This window comes from Elgaria multicarinata, chromosome 18, assembly GCF_023053635.1.
Source record: "Elgaria multicarinata webbii isolate HBS135686 ecotype San Diego chromosome 18, rElgMul1.1.pri, whole genome shotgun sequence".
Lineage (NCBI taxonomy): Eukaryota > Metazoa > Chordata > Lepidosauria > Squamata > Anguidae > Elgaria > Elgaria multicarinata.
This window is the reverse complement of record NC_086188.1, coordinates 12,847,879-12,861,328: the sequence shown is the minus strand read 5'-3', so window position 1 is coordinate 12,861,328 and position 13,450 is coordinate 12,847,879. Positions and strand designations below refer to the sequence as shown.

General features: G+C 42.2%; 1 protein-coding gene across 1 annotated transcript in view; it reads left to right on the top strand.

Moving 5' to 3' along the window:
- LOC134410758 (immunoglobulin lambda-1 light chain-like) overlaps window positions 1–13,450 on the top strand; it is a 47,236-nt gene that overhangs the window by 20,485 nt on the left and 13,301 nt on the right. Inside the window, exon 3 of the mRNA XM_063144256.1 lies at window positions 5,427–5,463. Coding sequence (XP_063000326.1) covers window positions 5,427–5,463 — 37 coding nt within the window. The remainder of the gene's footprint in view (window positions 1–5,426; window positions 5,464–13,450) is intronic.

Below are 13,450 nucleotides of genomic sequence, written 5' to 3'. Positions count from 1 at the left end.
AAGCATGGAGTAGTGATGGTGATGGAAGAGAAGTTAAATATTAGTTGTGTGCCTTGCAACTGAAGTAACGGCGGTAGATGGGAAATAAGGCCATTAGGTCCAAAGTCTAAAATTAAATCACTGCATCACCGTTCCTGCTGGGCTGTTCTTTTTCATCCCATTGTTGAAGGTGTTGTATTTTGAGGGCAGGAAACCTGTTGGTATATCCTCCAGACTGAAGGTGTTCCAGATGCTCAACGGATGTGCTTCTCCTGGGTATCAGACCAAGAGAAGTGCCTTCTCAGAAGATGGTGAAACCCAGGTTCATATCTAAATACAATAGATCTCTAATGTCCCTACAATGTTAATGTTATATCATGTGTTGTGATGTTTTGCTGACTCTCAAGGCTATGTTAAGTAATGATGTCCAGGGACAGATTCCTCTTCCTTTATCCAGTTTACCCTTTGATCACTGCTGCACCAAATCTTTCATATTTGGCCTAGACAATAAACAAGGTTTCCTCTCTCTTCCAGGTCAGCCTGCAGTATCTCCTACGGTGACTCTCTTCCCTCCAGCCAAGGAACAGATGCAGAACAAGAACGAAGCCACCTTGGCCTGTCTGATGGATGACTTTTATCCACGTCCCATTTCAGTCCAATGGTCGGCTGATGGCAATAGCATCTCAGAGGGCGTGCAGACATCCACACCCCAGAAACAGAGTGATAGTAACTCATACATGGCAAGCAGTTACTTGACATTGAATTTAGCACAGTGGCAATCCCATAACGAATACAGCTGCAAAGTGACCCATGAAGGGAAGACCATTGAAAAGACGGTGAGGAGATCGGACGTGCCTCCTTAACCACTGGATGACTCAATGGTGGCCCTCATGCCTCCATCAGCCAGGAAGGCAAGAGTCCATCCTCCAAAGAGCCAAATGTATTCCCTTGTTTCCTCCTAAGGCTCGCTTGATTGATAAATGCTGCTTTCTGTCCAATGTAATTTCATTCCCCACACCTGTACTCCCAGGTAGCCTCACTCTTTGTATGTTAGCTTCTAATGTTAGCACATGAATAAAATTTGAGACATTTCACTGGTGCCGTTTCTTTAGCAAGTTGCTTAAAAACCTAAGTAACTCCCTGCAGAATCAGACCAGAAAGCTTTCTAGTCCAGCAGCCTGTTTCTCGCCGTGGCCAAATAGATTCAATGCAAGAAGAGCAGAGCTCTTGCATAATGCAAGGTGACCTAGGCAATCAGCTGGTTCCAGATTTCTTAGAGGATTGAAATTGGAATACTGATGTGTGTACACTCCATACACATGTGCTATGCACACACAGAGACACAAGTGCACGGCTCTTGTCCATGTAGTGGGGAAGTGAATTTGGGATCATTCTGGCTCCAAGAGTAAGTACAGGCCCCCTTCAAACAATGCTAAGCTATCATAGGATCATAGAATAGTAGACTTGGAAGGGACCTATAAGGTCATTAAGTCCAACCCTCTGCTCAATGCAGGAATCCACCTTAAAGCATCCCTGACATATGGCGGTCCAGCTGCCTCTTGAATGCCTTTCATGTGGGAGAGCCCACAACCTCCCTAGGTAATTGGTTCCATTGTCATACTGCTCTAACAGTCAGGAAGCCTTTCCTGATTTCCAGCCAGAATATGGTTTCCTGTAACTAGAGCCCATTATTTCGTGCCCTGCACTCTGGGATGATGGAGAAGAGATCCTGGACAACTGGACATCTGCATAAACAGAAGATCAAATATAGGGTCGGATGTTATTAAACAAAGTGGTAGTCTAATCTTCATCTTCAAGGTATGGTCACTCAGTAGGTACCATGTGTCTTTCTTCATTTTCTACACCAAACAGCCATGAGGAAGATTCCTAATAACTGGGAATATTCTTCTATTATTCCCGTCATTTCTAGCGGAGAAGGTGCAATTTGCATCGTGTCCAATTGCGCTCCAAACTATTTTGAGCCCTCTCCCAGATCTCAGATTTGTTCAACCACAAACTGTAAAGAATCAGACAGACTGTATGGTCAAATCAACAACTTTCTCTCTTTGGTTCCAGACAGTTAACATTAGTTATAAATAAATTGCTAGCTGGTGGGCAAATCAGGAGGGTGCTTTGCTAAGGACCCAGAAAGCAGTGACTGACAACTGCAATGCTAAGGAAGGTGTCGGTAATGTGTAGCACAACTTTTGCCTTCCCCAAAACACAACAATCATGCTAATCTATGTCCCTCCACCTCCTGGGTTTAATCTCTCCTAATACAAGAATGTAATGTGAGCTGTGCTGGATCAGACCATCTATTTCATCATTGTATTTCTTTCACTGGCCAGTCAGAAATGCTTCCTGGAAGTCCACAAGGTGGTAGTGAAGGCAAAATGTAGAGATTAGTGGTTAGCAATGGGCAGTCCTGCATGAAGAGGCAACCCATAGAAGACAAACATTACCTACCTAGAAGTATTCAGCCTTCCACATCCCATGGTCTTCTCACATCCACTCTAACAGTTTAGTCCCTGCATTGCTAACTCAGCACTGACGTCATTTCTATCTCAGTCCTACACATAAGGTTGAGTAAAAAATATATTAAATAAATTATGATGAAACAACATGGCATCCATTGCTGCCAATTTACTTCCTTGAAAATAAGTGTGACCATGCAATAGGTGTAAATTTTCTGGGATTTTTTTTAAGGGAAAGCATACACTTCAGAACTGGTGTGATATAAGGATCAGGTCTAATCTCCATTCCTCCCTCCATCATGTCATACAACCTTCCTAGAAAAAAATCCATGGGATAGGACAATAAAATCTATAACATCATACCTGGGCGGGATCTACACTACTGCTTATAACGGTTTATAATGGTTTTGACAACTGTTCAGGCCCAGGACACATTACATATACCGTTTTCAAATTGTTTTAGAAGTGTTGTATCCTGCTTAGTGGAGATCTGGCCCTGGCCATACAATAAAACACTACATTATCAGGGATGTCATTTTTTTCCAAAACTAAATGTTCCACACTACCAATGTTAAAAACATTTCATGACAACAAACGTTGTACACCAAATGCCACCATTTGACCATCTGCCAGACAAGTTATTGCCATTTATTTATATCAACTTCTTTGTTAAATTTATAGCCCACCATTCCACCAAAGATGGTGCTCAACAGCGCTCCAGCACCTGCATGTAGGGAAAAAAACCTAAGAGAGTTTGGGGATCTTGTTCTAAATCTGTCTGGAAACCCATGGAATGTGTTGAAGGCACTCGACTTCTAAGCAGAGCACAGGCCTAGAATGACCATAAGGAGAAAAATCCTACAGTGGTTATGAAATGTAGCAGAGACCATCAACACATTCTGGAAACTAGCATGGAGAAGTAGGGGAGCAAGCCACTTCTGGCAGGGGCGTTCTCTACACCAGGTTCCAAAATAACATGGTAGATACAGTGTCACATGCTGCACAGGGTTAGTGAGAGGGTAGGTCTTCATAAGGAGGAAAAGGTTTCCAAGCAGTACCTGTAGAGTTATCATTCCATGGAACCACTCTTACTTAGCCCAAGGATAAACAGGCACCATCCAGGCTAGTGCTTGTATGGGAGACCTTCAGTTAACCTCATGGATGATGCAATGACTGACCTATATTGATCTAACCTACAAGAGATGGACACCCAGATCTGATGGATAAATCAGAAATGAGTCAGCTCCTGCTGACCATGTTCTGATACATCTCCTGAAGGGATCTTTCCTATTTCAGGGCTATACAAACCATGATGCAATACAATGATGATCAAAAAGTACACCAACAAAAACATTGAGGGCCTGTATAATATTAAGGAGAAAATATAGCACTTCACATGGGAGAAGCCAGAATGCATAAAAGCAAAAGAGCAATTTATTCTGTTCTCCTGGTCTAGGTACAAAACGATTGATTAGCCAATGTATTTCAATTAGAACACTGTTTGAAGCAAAATTAAGTGCTAGACATCAAACAAACCAACTAAGCCACAACTTTATTTCTAATCATAGAATCATAGAATCATAAAATAGTAGAGTTGGAAGGGACCCACAAGGCCATCGAGTCCAACCCCCTGCTCAATGCAGGAATCCACCCTAAAGCATACCTGACAGATGGTTGTCCAGCTGCCTATTGTAGGCCTCTAGTATGGGAGAGCCCACAACCTCCCTTGGTAACTGGTTCCATTGTCACACTGCTCTAACAGTCAGGAAGTTTTTCCTGATGTCCAGCTGGAATCTGGCTTCCTTTAACTTGAGCCCATTATTCTGTGTCCTGCACTCTGGGAGGGTCAAGAAGAGATCCAGGCCCTCCTCTGTGTGACAACTTTTCAAGTATTAGAAGAGTGCTGTTTATTTATTTATTTATTTATTATATTTTTATACCGCCCAATAGCCAAAGCTCTCTGGGGGGTATCATGTCTCTCCTCAATCTTCTCTTCTCCAGGCTGAACATGCCCAGTTCTTTCAGCCTCTCTTCATAGGGCTTTGTTTCCAGACCCCTGATCATCCTGGTTGCCCTCCTCTGAAAACACTCCAGCTTGTCTGCATCCTTCTTGAATTGTGGAGCCCAGAACAGAACGCAATACTCTAGATGAGGCCTAACCAGGGCCAAATAGAGAGGGACCAGTACCTCACATGATTTGGAAGCTATACTTCTATTAATGCAGCCCAAAATAGCATTTGCCTTTCTTGCAGCCGTATCGCACTGTTGCCTCATATTCAGCTTGTGATTTACAACAATTCCAAGATCCTTCTCACTTGTAGTATTGCTGAGCCAAGTATCCCCCCTCTTATAACTGTGCATTTGTTTTCTATTTCCTAGATGTAGAACTTGGCATTTATCCCTATTAAATTTCATTCTGTGATTCATAAGTGTTGAAACATACTACAAACTCGTAAGGGAACTTCATATTTACATTCAAAGGAACGGTCTGGTGCATTGAGTTTAATTCAAAAGAAACCATCTAAGCAGAGAGAAAAGCTTCTCTGCCTAGAGCATTTTTCTTCTCTTATAAGAAACATATTTGATATCTACTACACTCAATTAGCCCTTGGCAATGCTTCGATTGTTCTCCTATGTGGTTTAAGCTATGATGAAATGTGGATCTCTTCTACCATTCTTCCTCCATTTGGAAATAGACCACGGGCAATCAAATCACTCAACACCTGAGGTGCTTATGGATAAACAACAGAACCTTCCTTTTAAGTACTCAGAGATGGACTAGGTAACTATATTGTCATTCTTCCAAAATACACCATTCACTGCCAATTTCTATGGAAAACGAAAATCCAAAAGCAACAGTTGTCCTATTACCCGCTCTGTTCCCATGCGGGATAGGTGTCAATGACCTTTCTCTGATAGGTGTTGATAATGTGAAGTGAGGGCAGGTTTTTGTACAGCTGTGTGTCACTGTGGTGGGTGTTCGGAGGAGGAACCATTCTAACCGTCACTGGTAAGTCACTCAAATTATCATGTATCTCTGTTTTCCTGTGTAAAAATTCAATCAATTCCATCATTTTTGCTCTCTTTTCTTTCTCTGCCTTCAAGTTGACTTTAGGGTATCTGTTATTTAATCTAGCATAATCCACTGAATTGTTATTCCTAGGCAGGATAAAGTGTTCATGCCCTATTCTAAATGTCTCTTCCCTCTTCTTCAAGGACATTGGAAAATGCATTAATGCAACCACAAAAAATATCCTTTTTTCCTGATCAATGTCAATGGGGCATTGTTGAAAATCTCTCTTTGTTTGCTATCTTAAAATGCTGAAATAATTTTACTGCTGGATATGAAATGTAGCAGACAAATGCATTCAAGCTGTAGTGTGTTCAAGTATTCAATATGGCTGGGGGCTATGGAGGTGCAAGAAATCCACAATGGATTCAAATGAGCTCAGATTAATTTATTTTTTAATGCAACCTACAAATTCCACAGGGGATCCATTTTTTCTGAGTCAAGCAGATTCTGCAGACCTGCAGATGGGTTTTTCAATTGGGGGATGAGTGGGTTGAATACAAATTCGCATTTGCACTTTTTGCACATGGCAATTAGCACAAGTAGAATGAAATTCTTCTTTTTTTTAAAAAAAAAAATCCAATTCCGTCAATGAGCAGAGGACATAAATAAAGAGGCCTGACATTCCGCAAAAGACAGGCATAACAGATTTCATAAAATCCGGACATCTTTAGAGTGGGCGGTAGGCTTTGGATTCGTTTTGATGGGAACTTGTAATGGTGTCATTACAAAACTGTACTTCCCATTGGGAGAACAGAATAAAGTCAATGAATTTTGATAAAAAGGCAATTCAAAGTCCCAATATACTTTAAAAAGAAGAGTTCCCCAAATTTGTTTGGTAGACACAGATCCATGTAAAAATGCAATTAGAGGCAACTTTCTTAATGAGATTTGGAGTGAGTGTTTTGAGAATTGCACCATGAAGCTGCAATCCACCAGGCATCACAGGACTGAAATATATCTGACGCAAGAGATCTATAACTCCATCTCTGGGTGCCTTAATTTAACTTGGCTATGAATCATCTTGATAGGGTCAGTTTTTGATCAAAACTATGGGTCAGGCTGAGAAAGTCTTTTCTAATCTCAATTCCCTAAACACAAACTCACAATTAAGAGCCAGTATGTGTGTGTGTGTGTGTGTGTGAAGTACTTATAGGACCCTGATTCATTTTTTCCCAGTTCACCTAATTTTGGATTGAAACAGATATACTAACAGATATACCATCTTTGCTTACTGCTGAGTAAGTCCCTGGGAGTAAGTAAGATTAGGGATATATGGTTTGGAGAAAATCCATTCTGTCTGTGTTTCATGAATTGCCATGCCTCTTTTTGTTCTATCATATGCCCCTTGATGGGATTGGAATTTTTTTTCCAGTTTCCAAATTTGTGGAAAATTGCACATGCAAAAAGGTGCAAATTGTCCCAAAGTCCACAAATCCCCCCCCCAAAAAAGTGCATTTTCATGCTTTAGCACATTTTTGGCCAGTTTTTTTAAAAAATGCATATTTTTCCACAACAAAATTTACCCCAAATTCCCAATCCTTAGGAAATTGCTCTGAAAGTCTGCAGACTCTGGCTGAATGTTAGGGGAAAGGGGGAGTTGCCTGTGGAATCCGCAAGTCAGATTCATAAAATATCAAAACTCATTTGGTTCAATTATGGATTTCTCTAAAGTACCTAAGAAAGCTCAATGGGATTTACTTCTGAATAGACATGCACAGGATTGCAAAGGTGGATCGGATGAGGAAAATAGCAAGGGGAGAAAGGGTTGAACACCTCCTTCCTAATCGCTGCTGCTCCTGGGCAAATTTGACCCCCTCTTGCTGATTGATTTATTCATTCATTTTATAATATTGGGACATCCAGTTATAGGGCTCTTCCAGCATGTCTGTTTTACCTCCAGGGGATCCTACTAAGGCCTTAGCTAGACCTAAGGTTTATCCCGGGATCATCCCGGGGTCGTCCCTGCCTGCTCCCAGGACCCCCTGTGTGTGTCATTTACATGAACAGGGATGACCCCGGGATGATCCCGGGATAAACCTTAGGTCTAGCTAAGTCCTAAATTTATTTATTTATTTATTTATTGCATTTTTATACCGCCCAATTGCCAAAGCTCTCTGGGTGGTTCACTAAAGTCGACAACAGCAAAACTAAATGGCTGACTACAGTTTTCCATGTTGATGCTACTTACATTAGGTGAAAGTAAATTTTGAATATATGGGAACTTCCTTTTGTGTGCCCATCCCCTAATAACCTGGAAATAATGCACCTATTACTTTGGTGAGACCCATTTCAACCTATTAGTATAGCGGCTATCAACAGTACATGTGAGTGGTCCCTTTTAGGTCATAAGGAATGCATAGACACAAACAGGTTATGGATTGGCAATTCAAAACACAATCCTATTCATGTTTAGACAGGAACAGCCCTACAACTACCAGGATAGCTGGCTGGGGAATTCTGGGAGCTGTGGACCATTTTTTCCCCCACCTCGCCACACATAGGCCACAGCTAGACCTAAGGTTTATCCTGGGATCATCCAGGGTTCGCCCCTGCCTGAGCACTGGCTCCCCTGTATGTCACCTAGATGAACAGGTTTGACCCCTGGACGATCCAGGGATAAACCTTAGGTCTAGCTATAGCCATAGTATTGCATCCTAAGATGCTCACAGTAATTTGTTTGTGTGAAATGAAGTTCTGATCTTAATTGGGCTGGCTTTCATGCAGTCTGCTAAAATAGAAATAGAATGCAAGGCTCCTTGATGCTGTAGAGTTTTCATTTCACATTTATGACCATCCATATCCCATTTCATTATTCAAGGGGTTGTTCTTTTCTTTCACTTTGTTAAATATATATTCATTCAAACCAGTATGCATTGTCTCCAGAATTCAAATGAGGGTTGATTCACAAAGGTGAACATTAAGGAAGGGTTGTACCTCAGGGGTAAAGCACTTGTTTCATGTGCCAAAAAATTCAGGTTCAGTGCTTGGCATCTCCAGGTAGGTCTGGGGAAGAGTCTGCTGTTTGAAACACTGGAGACCTTCTGCCAATAAAGGTTGGCAGCACTGAATTAGATGCTTTCAAAAGCTGGCTATGTAACATGAGTTCCTCTAAGCTGCTGTTTCTCAGCTCCATATGATTGTGAATGGGGGAACACATGTGGCAAGGGATCTAACAACATGATGACCCACCCAAGAACCTGAGGCACCTTAAAGACTATACACTCATTGTGGCAGAGGTGACCATGGACTAGAGCCTCTAATGTTGATGCCACGGTGAACCTGTTAGTCTTTAAGGGGTCACGGGAGGCTCTGGAAAATTTGTTACACCACACTAATCTGGCTGTCCCTTGGGAACAGGAAGCAATTAATACGTTGGTGTTACTCAACTGAAATCTCGCTAATGTAATATAAATGCACCTAGATGAGAATACATGTACAAAATCAGATCACGGTGGAAAATGGTGTGTATGTATGAACCAAACCAGAGTTCATTGGAGCATCAGAATATTTCATTTCCAGGTTTAAGGCTGGGGTCAGGATAATGGTTAAGTGGCTGGAATAGATCCCCCTCCTCCACATCCATAACCATCCTCACATTCTCAGATGTGCTAGTGTATGAACGAAGGGGTTTCCACTGAGCTGGACAACCTGACTCAGGTGTTCTGCTTTGGACAGCTTGTCGTTGCTCAGGGGAATGGAGTGAACCTCCATACAAAACCAATTCCCCATGCAGAGAAATATAGACGTCGAGGATAAGAGTTCTGTCCTATCCTTCACCTTGGGATGTGAGCTTTGGATGTGGAGGGTTTTATTTGTGAATGGGGGAGAGCTATTGCAGCATGTGCCCACCCACTCACAGGCCAAAATGGTACAGAGATAGGGCAGTACTTCACTCCCGTATGAAGAATCTGCCTATATGTTTGTTGAGTGCTTCCATTGCTGTTATATCCTATGCCAGGGATGAAGAACTACTTTCAACCAGAAGGCCAAATTTCATTTCAGAGAAGTTAACCGGGGTGGGGAGGAGAGGTGTTCCAGGAATCGATTGGGCAAAGGCAAAAAGGATAAAGCCTAATACACACACACACACACAGGTTATTACCCTAAATAAAACTTTTGGGTCTAAGGTATTCTGCACTTCTGACTTCCTAGGCAATCCTGAGTACAGACAAAAGTCCTAATCAACTAAGGTATGAACACTGTACCGGTTGGGTGAGGAATGGAAGATATAGACCCCTTTACACTTGTATAAAGTCCATTGAAAGAATTGTCAGTGGAGACAATTATTTTCATAGAGGCTTCTTCAAGAGGAATTCTTGCTGGACATCTAGAAATCCCAGATGGTGTTGGGCATATAATGGAAGAGGAAACCATTGTAAAGCACATTCTATAGAGTATTTTCCTCATACGGGGAGATTGTCCAAGCCTTCAAAACATCTCAGTTGATATTTTCTTGCAGGATTATATTTGTCTAGAAAAGACACCCAATGTCCCTGAAAGGCTGTTGTAACAGCCTCTAATGTCACATTTTGGTGACTTGCGTGGCCATGTCAAATAGCTATCTCAAGGGACAGGAAGTCAGACTGCACTTCCTTTATCCAGCTTACCCCTTGATCACTGCTGCATCAAATCTTTCATATTTGACCTAGACAATGAACAAGGTTTCCTCTCTCTTCCAGGTCAGCCTGCAGTATCTCCTACGGTGACTCTCTTCCCTCCATCCAAGGAACAGATGCAGAACAAGAACGAAGCCACCTTGGCCTGCCTGGTGGATGGCTTTTCTCCACGTTCCATTTCAGTCCAATGGTCAGCTGATGGCAATAGCATCTCAGAGGGCGTGCAGACATCCACACCCCAGAAACAGAGTGATAGTAACTCATACATGGCAAGCAGTTACTTGACATTGACTTTAGCACAGTGGCAATTGCATGACATATACAGCTGCAAAGTGACCCATGAATTGAAGAGCATTGAAAAGACGGTGAGGAGATCGGACGTGCCTTCTTAACCACTGGGTGACTCAATGGTGGCCCTCATGCCTCCATCAGCCAGGAAGGCAGAGTCCGTCCTCCAAAGGGCGAAACGTATTCCCTTGTTTATTCCTAATGCTTGCTTGATCGATAAAGGCTGCTTTATGTCCAATGCAGTTCCATTTCCCACACCGTCTCCACACCTGTACACCTGTACACCCTTCTCTTTGTATGTTAGCTTATAATGTTAGCACATTAATAAAACTTGAGACATTTCACTGGTGCTGTGTCTTTCACAAGTTCCTGAGGAACATAAGATGAGTCTAATGTCGCATCTTCTTTCCAGCTGTGTACCAGTAGGTTTAATGCAAGATGGGCTCTGCTACTGAGATGGATAAGTTGCCCTCTTTGTTCTGGAAAAAGAGAGCCGTTGCGTCTGGATTTTTCACTGGGTTGAAATGTGTATGCTACAGTGAATCCACAGCCCGTGCTCAGTCACAGAGACACATGGCCAATTCTTGTCCATTCCATAGTGAGTGTGTATTGCAATTGTCCAAACTAGTGAGGAAGGCAAAGTTGAGAACTTACTGGGTCCTTAAACAAATCCCTCCTTTCACATACTTTTGAGCACCATCCCACTTGGGCCTTGGGGCTCTTCACACAGGCTTATTCCAATGCAGCTCTCATAGTGGGTTTTAAAAAAGGAAGAAATGAAATGAAATAGGCAACAAGGAGAACTGGAAATCTATAGAAATGGGAAATCTGGTATGGGGTTGAATAACAGCTCTGAGTGTTTCAGTTTCCACCACTGGGATTTGGTTACTCTATAGGTGCCCTACATTTGGCTTAACGTCTTACACAATACAGTTATGAAATGGTTTACCAATGGAAAATGGCAAGCCACCTGTTCACACCAATTTGTACATTAGAGGAGCTGACCTGCAGACAGAGATTTCAAGCTCACACCTCACTGTGTGTTCAACTGCTGTTGAAGACTCTGTCATTGAATGGCGCCATTTTTCAGAAATCTCAACAGGTTTATCCCCACACTTTGGGATTCCACCCATCCTAATGTATCAATGTAAGTTGGGTCCAATTGGATCCAATCAACTGTTCCTTTTGTCCAACATCCTGTCGCTCACACAGCCATGGATGCTTCCAGGAAGACTACAACCAGAACAGAAAAGCAGTTTATGGATTTTCCACTTGAGTGGTTCACAAGGGATAGTACTTCCACATCCAGCCCATGGAAGACAAATGTCACTGGCCTACACATGACCTCCTGGTCTTCCCATTTTAACAGTTGACGTCCTACTCAGTTATCTGAATCCATTCCCTCATTAGGCCTTCACAGAAGTGGAAAGAGGTATTTTGGGGAAGCAGCAAACAGGTTGGCTTGGAAACCATCCATGCATCCCCAATTACTTCCTGGAACCGATAAGTTGATGTTGCAATTGTTGCCAGTTAAACCTAAAGTCTAAAAACCTACAACAAACACATCAGGGAACTTCAGAATAGGTGTGATTCTGATGTCAAGTTGAATGCTCGCTCACTCACTCACTTCCTACCACCTTTCTCCCTCCCAAAAAAACCAAATGGATGCTGAGTAGGAGCCCCAGTACCTATCTTTTCCCATAATATCACACCTCATCCTACTATGAGGGATGCATCCTACGGCCAAAAATAAATTTGTCCGCAGAACAAAATGGTACAGGTATTTAATGACAACAAATGTGGAAAAGGAAACATCCTCATGGCACTAGAGCATGACCTTTCCAGTTGTATATGGGGTATACATCACAGAACTTTGGGGAATATTCCCAAGCTGGCTTGACTTCATACAAATGTTTGACAAGTTTAGCATAAGAGCCCACACAATGGACTGAAGGCATTCAGCTTCTAAACAGAGCACAGGATTGCAGTATCCACAAGGTGATGACTAATGTCCACTATGGTTGTGAAATATAGCATAGGCGGACAAATCGTTCTGGAGTCCAGCATGGAAGAGTTTTCATTATATGAGCACCTTTTTTGGAATCCGCTAGACAACACTGATGTAGAAGCCGCCCCCATCAAGCTCCAAAGGACATAGTGGACAGTGCTATGCATGGGTGGACAACTTGTGGCCCTCTAGATGTTTGGGCTTACAACTCCCATGATCCCTCCCCATTGGCTATGCCACTTAGGGCTGATGAGAGTGATAGGTCAAAACATCTGGATGGGCACAAATTGCCCACCCCAGTAGCTACAACAAGGATGGGAGAAAGCCTTCAATAAAGGAAATAGGTTCCAAGCAATATCTATATGGTCATAACTCCATGGGGGCCGTTCTTTCTTAGTTCAAACATAGACATCATCCAAGATGAGGGGGGATGCTATGCTTTTGCAGAAATATGTATTTCACCATGAATTCTATTTTAAGGGAAATTCACTCATATTCCTCCTAACTCAACCAACATGTGACATTTTAAACAATTTCTCAAAGTGTTGAGACGTACCATCAGCTAACTAGGGAGGTTTGCACTGACACTCAAAGAAGCACTCCAATGCTTTGACATTATTTTATAAGAAACTGAACATAGACAAAGCTTCACTGCCTACAATATTACCTATAAGACCTCTTATAAGAAATATATTCTGGATCTACTGGATTAGAGAAGCCATCACTTTTCTCATATGGCCCAAGCTATAATGAAAAGGGGAGATCTTCTATATTCCTTCCTCCATCTAGAAATGGACCATCCTCCATCTAGAAATGACTTGAAAGACCTGGGATGGTTATGGAGCATCAATAAGACCTTCCTCTGCTGTGTCCAGAGATAAACCAGATGAGGGCATTCTTCACTACAGAATATTTGGGAAAGGGAAATAGATTTCATTTTAAGGAAGCCAACAGTGGTTGTCATGTTGTTCACTCTGTTCCCATCTGGATTAGGCACCACAATGCATACCTT